The sequence below is a fragment of the Rhipicephalus sanguineus genome, unplaced genomic scaffold (genome assembly GCF_013339695.2).
Source record: "Rhipicephalus sanguineus isolate Rsan-2018 unplaced genomic scaffold, BIME_Rsan_1.4 Seq10031, whole genome shotgun sequence".
Lineage (NCBI taxonomy): Eukaryota > Metazoa > Arthropoda > Arachnida > Ixodida > Ixodidae > Rhipicephalus > Rhipicephalus sanguineus.
In genome coordinates this window covers 844,712-862,201 of record NW_023614146.1, presented here as the reverse complement: position 1 = coordinate 862,201, position 17,490 = coordinate 844,712, and the positions used below count along the sequence as shown (strand labels likewise).

Genomic DNA, 17,490 nt, shown 5'->3' with positions numbered 1-17,490 from the left:
AAAATTCTAGGGCCCTGGTTTACCCGGGCTTCAGCACGAGCCAGTCTGGGGGCGTTGTTGCGGTTTCTTCAAGTAACGGGCCTCAATGTCAAACTGTAACTGTTGCCAGAAAATGTTGCTGTGTAGTACTTGGACTACGGTCATGAAATTGCTTTTTTTGTCGCGTGCAGTCGTCACAAACGCTTCTTCTTCTGCTTCATTCTTTTACATACCCTTACCACGTATAGGATAGCAAACCGGAGGCTTCCCCTGGTTAACCACCCCGTCTTTCCTTTCTCTCTCATTTGGACATCGAAATTTGCATTTCATTTGGCATTTAACGAAGTCATCGCATGCCGTATCCGCACATTGGGTATCTGCGGGTAGTGAGAGACCCACGTGGTAGCTGCAATAAATAGTAAAAATCCATGCTCGTAAGCGTTCCAACCAGTTCAAACGACGTTAACGGGCACCTCGGCGCTTTATTCTTGGCTCATGGCGTGCCGGCGTTAACGTAGCAGATTATTCATACACGGTGACTTGCCATTGCTCTATGTCGGTTTTGTAATCAACCCGAGCAACGAGCGCTTTGATGCGCATGAAAGCGTCGTTTCGGGCCGGCTGTGCGCTATACGAGCCTTTGGGCTTGGCTTTACGAACGGTGTGTCGGTCGACGGCCGTTTCGCTGTGTGACTGGCATGCCTCTTTCTTTTGTTTTGCGAAAATAATGATAATAAAACAGACCTCCGTACGTCCAGCGCTTCGTTTTCGGGAACAGGTTCCTTACGCTGCGCTGTGCCTGAAGCATGCACTGTATATTGTCACGTGATCGTGACGTTTAAGAAGTCTTCAGCAGGACTCGGAAGCACGCAACTCTTTATTCGGCTGAACATGTAGCTGGAACTGGAAGCAAGCAATGAGCGCTGGATACTGATAGCGGCCAACAGACCGTCGGCCGTCGATAATCTAACGAGCGGTAAAGCGCCTCGGCTTTTATACATTTGCTATCGAAGATTCCAGCGTTATTGCTGGTGGCCGCGTAAGTTCTCGAATACACCATACTATTCTCGTGCTGCACGCAGTCTTAACGGAATGATCTTAAACAATCGCGAAGCTTCTGACACATTGCGGCGCGGTCTGTGCCGAGCGTTGCAAGCAGTCTTTCCGGGCGAAATCAGAATAAATCAAAATAACAGATGCAGCCATGGCCCCCTTTGAAAAGAAAGCATCGCCCCGATCTTTAAAACAGAACATTGAAACAAAAATATGCATGCAATACGAAATAACAATAACAAAACAAGGAAAACTAATGTCCTCAGTTTCCTTGACGTGCATGGAAAGGCTTAAGGTGCACGACATGAACGACTGCAGGTCGTGTGCTGCGGCGCTCAGTTCGTAATGCCGTCCGTGATCACCTCGTTGTCTAGAGCGCCGAGACGTCGAAGCACCTTGTATGGACCGAAGTATCGCCGAAGGAGATTTTCACGGAGTCCACGTCGACTTATCGGCGTCCAGAACCAGACATCCAGACCCAGACATTCGTGGCATCCTCGAACGTTGTAATGACGGCTGTGGGTCTTTTGCTGGCTCTTGATGCGCAGACGGGCGAGTTGTCTGGCTTCTTCGGCGCGCGGAAGGTAGACGGTGGCGTCGAGGTTTTCTTCAACGGTGACGTTGGGTAGCATGACATCGAGCGTGGTCGACGGGCTCCTTCCGTAGACCAACTTTTATGGCGTCATCCGCGTGCTTTCCTGCATGGCCGGGTTGTATGCGAAGGTAACGTAGGAAGGATGGCATCCCACGTCTTGTGTTCGACGTCGACGTACACGGCAAGCATGTCGGCGATGGTCTCGTTTAGACGATCGATAAGGCCATTGTTCTGTGGGTGCTAGGCTGTGGTCGGGCGGTGGCTTCTTTGGCTGTATTTCAAGATCGCCTGTGTAAGGTCAGCACTAAATGCCGTGCCTCTGTCGGTGATGAGGACTTCCTGGGGCACCATGACGCAGGACGATGCTATCAACGAAGAACTTAGCTACCTCGGCGGCGCTGCTTTTGGACAGGGCCCTTGTTTCGGCGTAGCGGGTGCGGCAGTCAGTAGCTACGACGATCCACTTGCTTCCGACAGTCGACGTCGCGAACGGCCCCCATAAGTCCATACCGATTGGCTGGAACGGTCGTCGAGGTGGTTCGATGGGCTGCAGAAGTCCTGCTGGCCTTGTCGGCGGTGCCTTGAGTCGCTGACTCTCCAAGCATGTCCTCGCGTAACAAACGACGTCGGCGGTAAGGCGTGGCCAGTAGCACTTTTCCGGTATCCTCGCGAGCGTGCGGGCCACACCGAGGTGGCCAGCCGTCGGGGTGTCGTGCAGGGCCTGCAGAACTTGTGGTCTCAGTGCCGAAGGTACAACGATAAGATAGTTTGCCCAGGCCGGAGAGAAGTTCTTCTTTACGAGAATGTCGTTTTCCAAGATAAATAACGCGAATCCTCTCCTGAATACTTCCGGCAGAACGGTGGTCCTGCCCTAGAGGTATTCCTCAAGGCCCCGGAGTTCCGTGTCGGATTGCTGTCGTTCAGCGAAGTCGTCGGCACTTATGGTTCCCAAGAAGCAGTCATCACCGTGGTCGTCCTGCAGCGGTGGGTCGACGGGGGCACGAGATAGGCAGTGGGCGTCGGAGTGTTTTCTTCCGGACTTTTAAACAACGGTAATGTCGAATTCTTCAAGTCTTATGCTCCACAGTGCGAGGCGACCTGAAGGGTCTTTCAAGTTAGCTAGCCCACACAAGGCCTGATGGTCACTCAAACTTTGAAGGGCCTGGCGTAGAGGTATGCGCGAAAGTTCGATGTAGCCCAGATGATGGCGAGGCACTCCTTTTCTGTTGAGGAATAGTTGCTGTCTGCCTTCGATAGTGACCGGCAAGCATAACTGATGACCCTTTCCAGCCCGTCAGTCCTCTGCACAAGAACGGCGCCGAGTCTTATGCTGCTTGCGTCGGTGTGGATTTCCGTATCGGCGTATTCGTGGAAACGTGCAAGTATCGGAGGCGTCTGCATGCGTCGTTTCAGTTCTTGAAATGCCACGACTTGCGACGTTTCCCTCTTGAATTCCAAGTCGGTCTTCGTGAGGTGAGTCAGTGGTTCGGCGATCCGTGAGAATTACTTCACAAAGCGCCTGCAACAGGCGCACAAGCCGAGAAATTGGCGTACAGCCTTCTTGACGATGGGCGGCGGGAAGGCAGCGATGGCAGCTGTTTTCCGCAGGTCCGGGCGAACTCCAGATTTGCTAATGACGTGGCGCAAGAACAAGAGGTCCTCGTACGCGAAACGGCACTTTTCTGACTTCAGGATGAGTCTGGAGGTCTTGATTTCTTGAGAAAGGCGCGGTGACAGAAGATCAAAACAAAGACGATGCTGATAGTTTTTTCGATGCCAGAGGTGTCATACACCCCGGGTTCTTAAATAACAAAGAGCTGAGCTAGTTGGTACCACGGTTACCACGGGTTCGTCCCACAAGGGCCGAAGGTGAATCAAGTGTTTTATATCTGATTAGAAGCCGATAAGTCAGGGTGACGGCGTCACAGTGCATCACGCACGTGTTGGAGCACGCGGATATAAAACAAAAGTGTGGAGAGCTGGGCTTGTTGGTTGTACATGATTAGAAAAAACAGCGCAAAACCACAGGACACACAGGAAGGGAACCCACACAGCGCTAAACTCTCAACAAATTTATTGTGAAAAACCAAATGCATCGCCTATTACGCGCCATTATGCACTCGCATAATGGTGCGTCACTGGACAAAGCGCAGATAGGCCGCGAATAGCACAACCGAGACAGATTACGCCAAACGCGTCCGTAGATACTCCATTTCCTTGGGCAATATTGCGATTGACGGGGTGCTGACACAGTTTTCACCCAACTGCGCAATCTTATACGCTTCAACAACTTTACGTGTTAAGCGATCCCTGTGTTTACTGACAACACTACAATTCTCAAAAATAGGTGAGCACGCGCATGACCTACAGTGGATGGGTAACCAGCCATCTTGTGCGCGTTTTAGATTGTTGTCATGCTCTCTCATTATATCGTTAGCACAACGACCCGTCTGACCTACATAATATCTACCACATGTGAAAGGAATCTGATGCGCAACATTTTCAGTACAATCGATATACCTAGTTCTGTGCTTCTTCTGACAACCTTTTTCCCGGTGCATTAAATTGTATGGCCTCGTCAAAAGGCAAATACTGTTTAATTTTGCAGGAGCAGAAAACACCACCTTAATGTTTGCTGTTTGCGCGATTCTTTTCAAGCTATGAGATGTTCTTTGTATGTATAGATTGACAGCCACTTTTTCTTTTTTGCTATTTTCAGGATCATGATTCTCCTTATTCCATGCTCGAAATTTTTTGCGCATGCTGGAAATTTTTGCGCTTGCATGGTCAGGATAGCCTGCGGCTACTGGTTGCTTCACCTGTTGTCCTAACGCTTCCGAGAGTTTATGAGGACATGTCCGTTCGAGCGCATTGGTCAAGGTAAGGTTTACAATTCCACGTTTAACCAGCTTTGAGTGTGCCGAGCTGAAAGGGAGAAGGGGTTATTTACCCCGAGGTTGATACATCCAACAGATGTGATCCCTGTTGATGGGAAACAAAACATCGAGGGAAACGAAGTCTCCCCTCATCAGAGAATTCGCATGTAAGCTCCAGGGGGTTAAAGAAATTTCTAAAAACAGCCAGGGCATTGTCGGCGTTGGTCAAATTCGTGAGGGTCACCGTCAATGAAAATTAGAAAATTGTACACGAACCTAAAAGCTTTTACCACTCTTGTTGAATGTAAGGCATCACATACGGACCGCTCAAGTTGCGCTAAAACCAAGTCACTTAACACTGGGGCTATACTCAAACCGATGCACACTCCTGTCTTTTGAAGATGGTGCTTGTCATTCCAAACAATTAAATTTGACGTAAAGTAAAAGGTAAAAATTCTAAAAACGCATTCACAGCAATGCCTGATGTGTTCTGAAACGCTGTGGAACCAAATTCGTTAATGGCATTCTCCACACATTGTAATAAGTCATGCGGTAGGGAATAAAACAGGTCGTTAACATCTAGTGAGAAAGGCGTCAGACCTTTGTCACAGCTCGTCAGAAATTGCAGCACTTCCTTGGAACTTCTGACTAGAAAGGGGTCGTTGACATTTAGAATGTTCAAATATTTTTGCAAGAAAGATGCGAGACATTTCTGTTAGGAGCCATTCTCGGACACTATAGCTCTAAAAGGTAAATCCACCTTGTGTGTTATGGCACTGAAAAATATTTCCAAGCAGTCCTTTGAACTGCCTGCTACATTACGATGCAGGTTATCAAGATTCATATTGCTACAGATTTCTATAGCTTTAGTTCGTAATTTTTTCAGGGACACATGATCCTGCCCAAATGCAGAGTCAACTGCTTGCTGCGCCTTAGCATTGTACACTCCTACAGGTAGTACATTAAAGCCACCCTCCTTGTCGGCAGGTAGAACACATAGCGAATGTTCCTGAAGATATTTCACAACACCTTTTAGCGGCAGCTCGGGTGGCAGCGTTGACGTTCGTCCACGGCTTCGTATATGCATCGCTCTTCTTCACCTTCAGTGGCAAGACGAGATACTTGCCTCACCATGGTGAGGAGTTCTGGTGCGGTACGCTTTTGCTCAACGGCAAATTTAGGCCCACAGAATTTGGTTCCACGCCGGTTCGGAACACATCGGGCATTGCTGTGAATGCGTTTTTACAATTGTTGACCTTTTACTTAACGTCAACTTTTATTGCTTGGAATGACAAGCCCCATCTTCAAAAGACAGGAGTGTCATCGGTTCGAGTATAGCCCCAGTGTGAAGTGACTTGGTATTAGCGCAACTTGACCGGTCCGTATGTGATGCCTTACATTCCACAAGAGTGGTAAAAGTTTTTATGTTCGTGGACGATTTTATCATTTTCATTCACGGTGACCCTCACGAATTTAAAATTAACGCCGAAAATGTCCTGGCTGTTTTTAGAAATCTCTTTAACCCCCTGGAGCTTACATGCCAATTCCCTGGTGAGGGGAAACTTCGTTTCCTGGAAGTTTTGTTTCTCATCAACAGGGATCACATCTGTTGGATGGATCAACCTCGGGGTAAATAACCCCTTCTCCCTTTCAGCTCGGCACACTCAAAGCTGGTTAAACGTGGTATTGTAAACCTTACCTTGACCAATGCGCTCGAACGGATATGTCCTCATAAACTCTCAGAAGCGTTAGGACAACAGGTGAAGCGACTGGTAGCCGCAGCCTATCCTGACCATGTAATCGTTGCTGTCACAGAGAGCATGCGCAAAAAATTTCGAGCATGGAATAAGAAAAATCATGAACCTGAAAATGGCAAAAAAGAAAAAGTGGCTGTCAATCTATATATACACAGAACATCTCATAACTTGAAAAGAATCGCGCAAAAAGCAAACATTAAGGTGGTGTTTTCTGCTCCTGCAAAATTAAACAGTATTTGCCGTTTGACTAGGCCACACAATTCAATGAACCGGGAAAAAGGTTGTCAGAAGAAGCACAGAACTAGGTATATCGATTGTATTCAAAATGTTGTGTATCAGATTCCTCTCACATGTGGTAGATATTATGTAGCTCAGACGGGTCGTTGTGCTAACAATAGAATGAGAGATCATGACAACAGTGTAAAACGTGCACAAGATGGCTGGTTAGCCATCGACTGTAGGTCATGCACATGCTAACCTATTTTTGAGAAATGTAGTGTTGTCAGTAAACACAGGGATCGCCTAACACGTGAAGTTGTTGAAGCGTATAAGATTGCGCAGTTGGGTGAAAAGTGTGTCAGCACCCCGTCAATCGCATTATTTCCCAATGAAGTGGAGTATCTACGGAGGCGTTTGGCGTAATCTGTCTCGGTTGTGCTATTCGCAGCCTATCTGCGCTTTGTCCAGTGACGCACCTTTATGCGAGTGGGTATCATGTGTATTTATAGGCGATGCATTTGGTTTTTCACAATAAATTTGTTGAGCGTTCAGCGCTGTGTGCGTTCCCTTCCTGTGTGTCCTGTGGTTTTGCGCTGTTTTTTCTAATCATGCACAACCAACAAGCCCAGCTCTCCACACTTTTGTTTTATATCCGCGTGCTCCAACACGTGCGTGATGCACTGTGGCGCCGTCACCCTGACTTATCGGCTTCTAGACAATCGAGCCTTCGCCAGAAAAACGCAAGGCTGCACACTGTCCTCAGCGCGACAAAATTTATCGCCAAAGACAGCACTACTGTACTTCCTCATCCGCCATACTCGCCTGACCTTTCCCCATGCAATTTTTTCCTGTTTCGTCTTGTGAAGAGAGCCCTGAAAGGTCGCTGGATGGTGAGCGTGGAGGTCATTCAATACGCCAGGACAAAGGAGTTGAAAGCCCTGCCAAAAGAAGCATTTTCCAACTGTTTCCAAGGCCTCAAGAAGCGTTGAATGCTGTGCATCGACTGCAAGGGAGATTTCGAAGGGGTGGCGCACAAATGATTTCAATATGGAACGCATTTTTTAATGGACTCATTCGGAACTTTACGGACAAAGGTTGTTGTATATAGATAGAAACGCATGAAGTGAGTTTAGTCTTAATTTGAGCGGTTCAAAGAAATGCTTACCATTTAAAACCGCACTGTGAAGAAAATGCCATGTCAAGAATAAATTATGTGCCGGACTGCTAGTGCCGGATATGTGGATCTGCAGAAGACTAATAACACGGTCAGCAAAAATACAATTTTCAGTGTCTCCGGCGTTGGTCGGTTCTATCACTGGCTGTCCCGAAGAAATCCGTGAGCATTAAAATCTCTTGTTAACATAAATGTTTTGGGTGGAATTTCTACCCCAGTGACGTTGTTGCACTTCCGCTACGTGCACTCCACCATCAACCTCTGCTCACACTTGGCAGATGGCCAGCGACGGACAGCGCCGCCTCGCGGTGCATAGAATCGGGTCGTACCATCCTGCGGATGTCGCTTGACTTGCTAATGAGTTCAAGTGGACACATGCGTACGAGCGCACAAAGTGGCAGGCTGAAACGAGTGATGAAGGGGAACTCCGGCGAGCTAAACGTCCGGAGAAGGATGTGGAAAGACGACAGCGACGATCTTTATGGGCGGCAATGGACGCTTCGCGTTCGACTTCGGCGACGGCTTCAGAAACTGACGAAGGCACGGTACTGGGTGCTCGCAATACGGCACGCTCGACTAGCCATATCGTTCGGTTGGCAAACTGGGCTTCGGCTACGAGGGTAAACAAGCATAACAACAAGTGTAAGAAGTTTTTGCTTGCATAACCCGGCCTAGCTGAGCTAAGCCGCGGCCAATTTTTTATGCGATATGTGCCAAAAGAGACGGCGTAAGTAAAGACGTTTTTTCGCTTTACTTGGTATCCATCCTGCGCATTACTGCCTAGTGTTGCATACACGCAACATACGATAAATAATTCACAGATCATACATTCACCATTTTTTAATGCTTGTGCTCTCAGTGACACTCATAACAGGAGGGAGAAATATTTCAAAATTTTGAACGATGTCAGTGCAGGAAATTAATGGGTATAACATGTTCGCAGTCAAGTAGAGTATTGAGAAGTGCTGGCGGTACCGTTTGTACCATGCAGCTAATTCTCAGGAATTGTGAGCCAGGGAGCGTGGCCACAGCTTTTCTGAGGACTGCTCGCCGCGTGCGGTGCTGGTACTCGTGCTGCCAAGAAGTACTGACCTGCACCCTTACCCTGGTTCTCTTTCTTCTTGCGTGAGGACCAAATGGCCAGGGTATCCATAGTCATCGCAATCATGATGAGACACCTGGCGTCAGCCGCCGCACCGCTTCGGACCAAAACGAAAGAGAGAGCAAAAATTAAAATGTACAAGCTCTGTGTGCAATGTAAGCAAGTGGGGTGAGGGAAAGCGTAACTTTTTTTTTTCCAACATAGTCAATGTTCTCTGCGTGACAGAGCATACAGATGCTCGGCCTCCCTTTACATACCCCATTAAAACAGGCAGCGGGTAAAATGAACAGATCTGGCCGGCCATTTTTGCCGTAAAGTGATTTGGAATCACCAGGTGCATAACTTTGCGCAACACGGTTAATATGATGTTATGCCGAAGAAGTTACCGTATTACAAATTTAAAATCGACACCATTACGTTATCTTGGCACTTTGCATTTTTTGTGTGCGAAGAAAAGGGTTGCAGCAAAACGTTGGCTTGCATTCATTAAAACGGTCACGTTTTTGCCGCAAGGGCGAAGCAACGAATGCGGATGCAATGAATTGAAATTTTATGCAAAGAAGGGCTAGCAGCTCACTCCTTCAGCGAACGCGGCAAGCTACGGCAAGAAGCTATATGGCCTTAGTGCTTTCACGGCCGCTTCATAAAAAAACAGGTGCGGCCTGCTGCGTCGCGTCGCCGTCAATGGGCGAACGCGGGTCGGCTGAGCGGCAGCTGTTTTGGGTGAGGGCGCCACAAGCACGGTCCTCAAGGCAGACGCCGATTCGTGTTAGTATGTGGTCGCCTCAGGATTTATGCGTGTCCATGTGCATTTTCGTGTGCTTTCTCGTGTCCTTCTTGTGTGTAACCGCGCGTGTGAGCAGCTTGCCTCATGTTTCCTGCGCCTGAGTACGGGTTTTTGGTGCGCGCGTGTGTGGCAGACGGTTTTTTCTAGCGGTGTGATGACGCGAAGCTGTTGCGTGCCGGTGTGCAACTCGAACGTGTGAAAAGACGCTACTGTGAAGTACCACGTATTCCCATGCGATCTACAGTGTCGGGAAGCGTAATATACGTAACAGAGCACTTCTTTCTCTCACAAACGAGCGCTAAAACAGGCGCGCGCCGCCGCATACTGACAACAGCATCAAGACACTGCGCAGACTGTTACTGCTGTTACCCCCAACGGGTGCGCGCAACGAAAAATAAAGACGAGCATCAAAAGGCGCCCAGGGCGAACCCCTACCCTCTCCACCGAAGTCGCCGTCGCAACCTTCGGTGACGGGACTTCGGCGACGGCGACGGGACTTCGACTTCTACCGCGCAGATTGGGAGAATTCAAGAAATCAAAGTGGAACCGACCGATTCCGCAGACGCACCGGCGAGACGAATCCCTTTCCCCTAGCTGTCGCTGCGCTACGTACTACGAGCCGAACATGTTCGCGAAATCGGGAAGGATCCAAACTCGAGACGACGGAGCGTAGGACGGTATGGTGAAGTCAGCGAAGAAGTTATGTTGTTCGTGTGAGTCGTGTAGGCGCTTTGCCGTGCTCCCGACCGGGCTGCAGAAACTGGTCGCCTTTTCCTCTTCAAGCCACTACCACCACCACCAGTCGATCTTGGATGATCTAGTGATGACACCGTGGGAGCACTGTTTAGAAGAGCGTCGCCGAATGACGGTGACCAGAGCTGGAGTTTGTTTGAGTGTTTCCCGGAAGAGAAATAATCCAGAAACGTTCGAAGAATTGTGGGCTGCACACGTTTGGTGAATATTCAAGGCCTTTAAGTGTTCTTGGATAGTTTCTAATGGATGAGAGTGCATTTGTAGCACGGTAAGTTTGTTCCCGTTGTTTTAAACACCATCTAAGTGATGTTGTGAGTTGGCATTGATACCTGCCTAGTGTGGATGTTTGCGTGATGCTTGTACTGCCCTAACTGAGAATATATTTTGTTTGTGTTGTCAACTCATGGCTCTAACTCTTGCTTTGGACCACAACCGGCATTTGTTGGCGCAATAACAGGACCTACATTTAAATTTTGTGTGCTTTCGCTGTGCGTTTCGGTGGGCCGATAAGTCAGCCGTTGGAATCTGCCCGACGACTGTCTGCCCATTAAGAGGATCAGTGATTGACTGACACTCTTCATTTGAGGTGAGTCAAGCGGGCAGCATTCGTGGAGAGTATTGAGGCCCACTCTACAAAGCACTGGTACTCCTAGAGAAAACTGTTCACATATGTGGGGTAATCGGCAGTTCTAATAACGACTTCAATATTCAACGTGTAATGTGCAGCTATAAAACGCGTTATCTACGGCCTGATTATAGTAAGTGTCGGGCCGGGTCGGGCGTACAAACGCGACTGTCGAAGCGCTTCTCCGTGAACAACTGTACCAGTGTGGTGGCGCCAGTGCGGGCGCAAGAAGAACTAGGCCCCGGACGCGGTTTCGGCGCCACGCAGCAGGCCGCATCTGTTTTTTTTTTATGTAGCGGCCGTGGTGCTTTCTAGGCATTCAACGAAAACTTTCACAGGAGAGTACCACACGTACAGAACTATGAGCCATCTGTTGAGCCTACTCTAGTAATAACCTCGCGAGCAGAGGCGACCACGCCCTGTAAGCCAAAAAACGTACATCAAGGCGATGGACTGGGCTAGTTAGTACGTGTCGAATTGTATAAAAACTAGCGGGAAACACGAACCACAGAGAAAGAATACGATGGGACAGGCTGGCACTTACGACGGATCACAGAATGCTTGAAACGCAATTTTATACCCGCCGGCAACCAACATCGCGCGTGCGTGAAGCAGCCATGCGTCATACAAAACAAAACAAAATCTTAACGACTTATCACGGCGTCTAGAAAGGCCACCTCCTTAGCAGACAGGTGCACAGACGTGTCACTTATGAAATTCGTTCCGCTTTTCTTATTGTAGAAGGCTTCCAAATTTCCCTTGGGGCTTTTGTCTTTCCCTGAGGTGAGATTTTAGTGTTGTCAAGAAGTGCCAGCCTGTACCGTCGTGTTCTTTCTCTGTGGTTCGTGTTGCCCGCTGGTTTTTATCCAATTCAAAAAACGGACGCCCTCGGGCTCCTACATCGATAAGACGCGACAAAACTAGGGCGGCGCAACGCCCTTTAAAGCGCGCCCTTTTGCGCGCCTTTTGCGCCATCTGGGGGTCATAGTGAACAAGACTCGGTCACTATGAAGCAGCCTTAAAGATTTGCGTACTACCAGCGGTCATTGATGTAGCGACTTCACGTGCCCCGGAGTGTCGCTGGTTGGCGTTGCCGGTCGCGTGCATCGCAAAATTTTTTTCTTGACCACTCTTTCTGTTTGTGCAGTATATATATGTACTGAGTGACGTAATTGGGTCCACTAAGACCACAATTACCTCACTTCTGTAACGTAAGCGACGTCGGTAAAAGACATACTAACAGATGGCAAAGAAGAACCACAATGATTTCGATGACCGAACCCGCTACCTACCGGTCCGCGACGATAGGTGCCGGGCACTCTACCCACTGCGGTACCGAGGCAAATCCACGAGGCTTCATCAACGCGCCTTCTATCTCTCAGCCTTCTCACAGCGATCTTGGATGGCGGTGATGGCATCGTGTTTTGGATGCGGTCAAGTGAGGTACTGCGTCATGACACTAACGAACCCAGGCAGGGATCCCTTCGGTATTTTCAGCGCATTCTTCTAGGAAACACTACGGTTAGTGCAATGCGCCGTACATGGTGACGAAGACGCAGTACGTGCTTTGCCTTTCGCGTCGTGGTGGCGTGTGATGGCTCGTCGCCAGAGTAGTGAAGCTTCCACATTCACCAACGGTGTTTCTACGCCGTCTACTGCTTCGAGTGCGATAGCCCTGACTAATAAAACTGCTGGACAAGCTGCAAAGAAAACCAATGATGTCGACGGGCCAATGCCGCGCAGTGAGTGCTTTGGTGCAGCGAGAGACACGCCAGTGGGAATTATTAATAATATCTGGGTTTAACGTCCCAAAACCACGATATGATTATGAGAGACGCCGTAGTGGGGGCTCCGGAAATTTCGACCACTTGGGGTTCTTTAACGTGCACCCAAATCTAAGTACGCGTGCCTCAAACATTTTCGCCTACGCCAGTGGGAAGCAGAGCGCCTTCCGGCGTTCACGGTTCTATCAACGAACTTTGACGCTCGAGTTCCTGCGGTGCTGTGTAGTATATGCACGCTGGCAGAATATACCCTTTTATTGGAAGCACACACCTTGGTGTTTCTCTCGTCAAATGCGATGCTTTGAATGAATGCACATCGAGTGATAGTGTTTTTCTTGCTGCTTTTACCCTGTCAATAAGGATGTTGATGTGCACTGCTCTAAACGCGCCAAAGTGTACTTCTGGGGGGCTGGAGCTCAGCTTTATCTCCCAGCCCCCTGACATTCTTCCTCAAATATGAAGGACCAAATAATAATAATAATAATAATAATAATAATAATAATAATAATAATAATAATAATAATAATAATAATAATAATAATAATAATAATAATAATAATAATAATAATAATCAATCAATCAATCATTTATTTAACGTGCCCAGGAACAACCGTGAGGTCTTTGTGCAGGCGCACGCAAAAATAAAATCAATAAAAATAAACAATACAATACAGACAGTCTTCAGAAATAAAAAGAGCAAAAACACGTAGACAAAGAGAAATGAACACTAAAGGGGAGGAGTAAAATAAGACAATATGAGAAATATTGAAGGGGAATAAAAAATTAGATTGCACCTATACAACTATGCGGAAAGACGGAGAAGGGAAGACTTTGTACACTGTGCCATACTATGTCAAAACAGTGCAAAGCTCGGATAAAAACAGTGATTGTGGACTATGAAAAACGTCAAGATCAAGAAAATTAATATTATAAAAACTTTGTATTCTGTGAACGGTAGAGTGTTGGAAGAAGCAGGCGGGTACATGAAACGGTCTGTTCTCTCTGGTTAACTTACGCAGAATTCGAAAATTAACACAATGGAGAAGTACAGGGCAGGATATGAAACCGTGGACTAGCTTGTAGAGAAATAAGAGATCAGAACGATTTCGTCGGCAGTGAAGTGATGGCAGTGATAATGACTCAGCAGTATTTGAACGAGATCCAGAGTCATTTTTAGCAAAACGATGGTTATATATGCTGAGGAATTTTTTCTGGACTCGTTCAATGGTGTTACCGCTGGATTGAGCAATGCCATTCCATATCACGGACGCATACTCAAGTTGCGGAAGACATATTGCCGTGTACAATTTGTGTAGGGCCATGGGAGACCTGAATTCTCGAGATATTCTACAAACACATCCGAGAGAACGAAGGCCCCGCATAGCAGCACGCTTAACGTGAGAAGAAAAGTTTAACGCGCTGTCAACAACAACACCAAGATCACTGATTTCATAAACCTTGCATAACGGCACAGAATTGACAAAGTATTGAAATGACACGCTAGATGTTTTGCGAGTGATAGACATGAATTTTGTCTTTGAGGTATTTAGAGAAAGGTTATTGCCGTTGCACCATTCGGAAAAAGAACACAAATCTGACTGCAACAAGCGACAGTCGTTAACTGAATGAATTTCCTTAAATATCTTGATGTCATCGGCATACAAGAGGAAAGAAGAATTACGAATGGCAAAAGAAACATCATTAACGTAAATTAAAAATAGGAGTGGGCCTAATACCGACCCTTGAGGGACCCCACTAGTCACTTTATACAAAGAAGAGGTTTGGCCATTTACGGCAACATAACAAGATCTATTGAGCAGATAGCTGTGCAAGAGATTCACAATCGACAAGTCAACGTCAAAGTTCGCAAGTTTAACCATAATCAATGTGTGGCTGACTACGTCAAAAGCCTTGCTCAGGTCACAGTAGATTACGTCAACCTGTCCTCTCTGAGAAATAGGTGTGGAGATCTGCGTCATGAAACTAGCAAGATTTGTGGTAGTTGAGCGGCCAGCAAGAAAACCATGTTGATTTGGAATCAGTGAGTTTTTCACACTAAAAGACAATATTTTGTGAAGAGCCAGTTCGAAGATCTTTGATGTGGCACATAGTAGAGAAATCGGGCGATAATTAGAAACATCTGTCTTAGAGCCCGACTTAAATACTGGGAAAACACGAGCAGTTTTCCACATGCTAGGAAATGTGGAAGTGTCCAGGCAGTTATTAAATATGGTAGTCAGTACTGGGACAAATATAGTACCATATGCTTTTAGTATGGCGGAGGGGATGCCATCTGGGCCACATGATAAGGATGGTTTTAAGCGCTTAATGCATTCGCTGATAAGATTTTCATCCAGCGACAAAGCACTGGATGAGCTAACTGCCTTGGGCTGTTGTCTGATATCAGTGCTGGAGTCTGAGGCCTTATAAACGGATGAGAAATGTGTGGCAAAACAGTCAGCGACGGCATGCACTTCTACCCCATTTGAGTCTAGTAGTCTGAAGGACTCTCCGCTTTTGCTAGACCGTTTACGCACATACTTCCAAAACTCAGCCGGCCTGTCAGAGGCGCTTTTTTCTAAGAATTGAATGTACGAACTATGATCCCGTTTATATAGGCGTTTAGAGAGAGTTCGAAAAAGGCTGAACTCTTCCTTCCACTCGCTGGATGGAGAACATTTAGATTTCCTGTGTGCGTGATCTTTATGCTTCAGTGCACTGATAAGTTCAGATGAGAACCAGTGGGGATATTTACGTTGTTTAGGTGTATACTGGGGAATAAAATTAAGCATGCTGCTCAGTACAAGCTCCGTAAACCGATCAACCTGGTCATCAACGTTAGGTTTGTCAGTAACCTGTGACCACTCAACGGTGGACAAGTGATGATAGAGGCCCGTGTAATCACCTCGCTTGAACGCAAATCTTGGAGATTTGTTGACGTAACTGCTGTAGCTCGTTGTTTCGGCTGATGCAGATAATCTTACGTTAAGTGGTGGGTGGAATTTGTCCGGACGTACAAGAGAGATGTTGGAGCGGGAAACTTCAAGGGGTTGATCGTTTGACACACACAGGTCTAAGACGTTGCCACTGGAATTGACGACTGAATTATGTTGCACTAGGGAATTAAACGCCAGAAAGTCCAAGAGCAGGCTGCACTTTTTCTCTGTGAAATGATTGTAATGAGAAAAGGTAAGCGTGCTCCAGTCAATGCCAGGTGCATTGAAATCCCCAAGAACAATAATTCTGTGCCCACTATGAGAAGATATCACAAGTTCAATAGAAGACATGACATCGTGAAACGAGGCAGGGGAAATGCTGGGCGGTAAATAGAAGCATCCAATCAACAATTTTTCACGGCGCTCAAGGTTGATTTCTAGCCAGATCGATTCTTCGATAGTTTCTAGGTCTTTCCGTCTAACGGATTTCAGTGAATTGTCAATGGCAATCAGCACGCCACCGCCTTTCTGTTTGGTTTCACTGAAATCTCGGTCACGGCGGAAGGTGGTGTAAGTCGGGGGAAAAAAGTCCGATGAGGGAATTTCAGTGCCGAGCCAGGTTTCAGAAATAGCGATAATAGGAAAACAAGACGAAAGAACATTAGAGAAAAACTCCAGTGTCTTGGTACGCAGACCCCGAGCATTTTGGTAGAATATGTCTACGTTACACGGCACTTTCGATTCCAGTCACTTGCTCAGAGGGATGAAGCATGTCATCGCGCAGCTCCCCACGAAATGGCTTGAAGAGGCATCCGAGGGGCCACATCGAAGGGTCATTCAATAATAATAATAATAATAATAATAATAATAATAATAATAATAATAATAATAATAATAATAATAATAATAATAATAATAATAATAATAATTATTATTATTATTATTATTATTTATTATTATTATTATTATTATTATTATTATTAGCGGAGAGCGACACACGACAGGCGCTACACATCAACTGGTTTTTAATCCGCAGAAATCGCACGCAAGAAAACTAACAAACAAAGCAACGACGGCAAAACCCAGCCTGATAACAAAAGGGGGAGCAACACATTCAACTATCTGAATAGGAGAGGAACGAGCACCACCACGGTGACGTGTCCCTTTGCAAACAACCTTGCTGCACCACGCGCATGCCTGCCACTTCTCCAACAAGTGTACTTCGTTATGTGGTAGTGCCACAGGACGACTGGCTGATGCATGAATTTCCATGTTTATTTATCTGGTAAGCTCCACCACTTCACGTGCCCTCTGGTTTTTATGACGAAAGATCACGGAAATTTCACCGAAGACCGGTGCGCAGCCGCAACTCTTGCAATGCATGGCAAAATGAGATTACGGTGCACCCTTCAGTGAGCTATGATGCTCACGAAATCTTATATTCAGGCACCTGCCAGTTTGGCCTACATATGCCTTCCCACAACTAGTGGGCAAGGGGTATACCACCCCGCACTCACAAGGCACAAATTTCATTTTATGCTTCATGTTACATGTGGCTCGCTCGGAATAATAATAATAATAATAATAATAATAATAATAATAATAATAATAATAATAATAATTATTATTATTATTATTATTATTATTATTATTATTATTATTATTATTATTATTATTATTATTATTATTATTATTATTATTATTATCGCGTACATTTTCGTGCAATTTGTGCGATTCCGCCCAGCATGGTGACAGGCCTAACGACGAGACAGAGGTATGCGCGACGGCGGCGTGTTCCCTGCCGCCACGTGGTTCCCCAACCGATCCACCTCTCGCCCCTTCGGGTGACC

General features: G+C 46.8%; 1 protein-coding gene across 3 annotated transcripts in view; it reads right to left on the bottom strand.

Annotated features, from left to right (window-relative positions):
* LOC119375883 (Kv channel-interacting protein 4) overlaps positions 1-17,490 on the bottom strand; it is a 380,219-nt gene that overhangs the window by 221,450 nt on the left and 141,279 nt on the right. The window contains exon 2 of one of the 3 annotated variants that reach the window (XM_049411313.1): positions 8,746-8,852. The exons of 1 other annotated variant lie outside the window; for it this stretch is intronic. In XM_049411313.1, coding sequence (XP_049267270.1) covers positions 8,746-8,821 — 76 coding nt within the window. In that variant the 5' untranslated portion in view covers positions 8,822-8,852. The remainder of the gene's footprint in view (positions 1-8,745; positions 8,853-17,490) is intronic. One more of the 3 variants, XM_049411314.1, reaches the window with a different exon arrangement.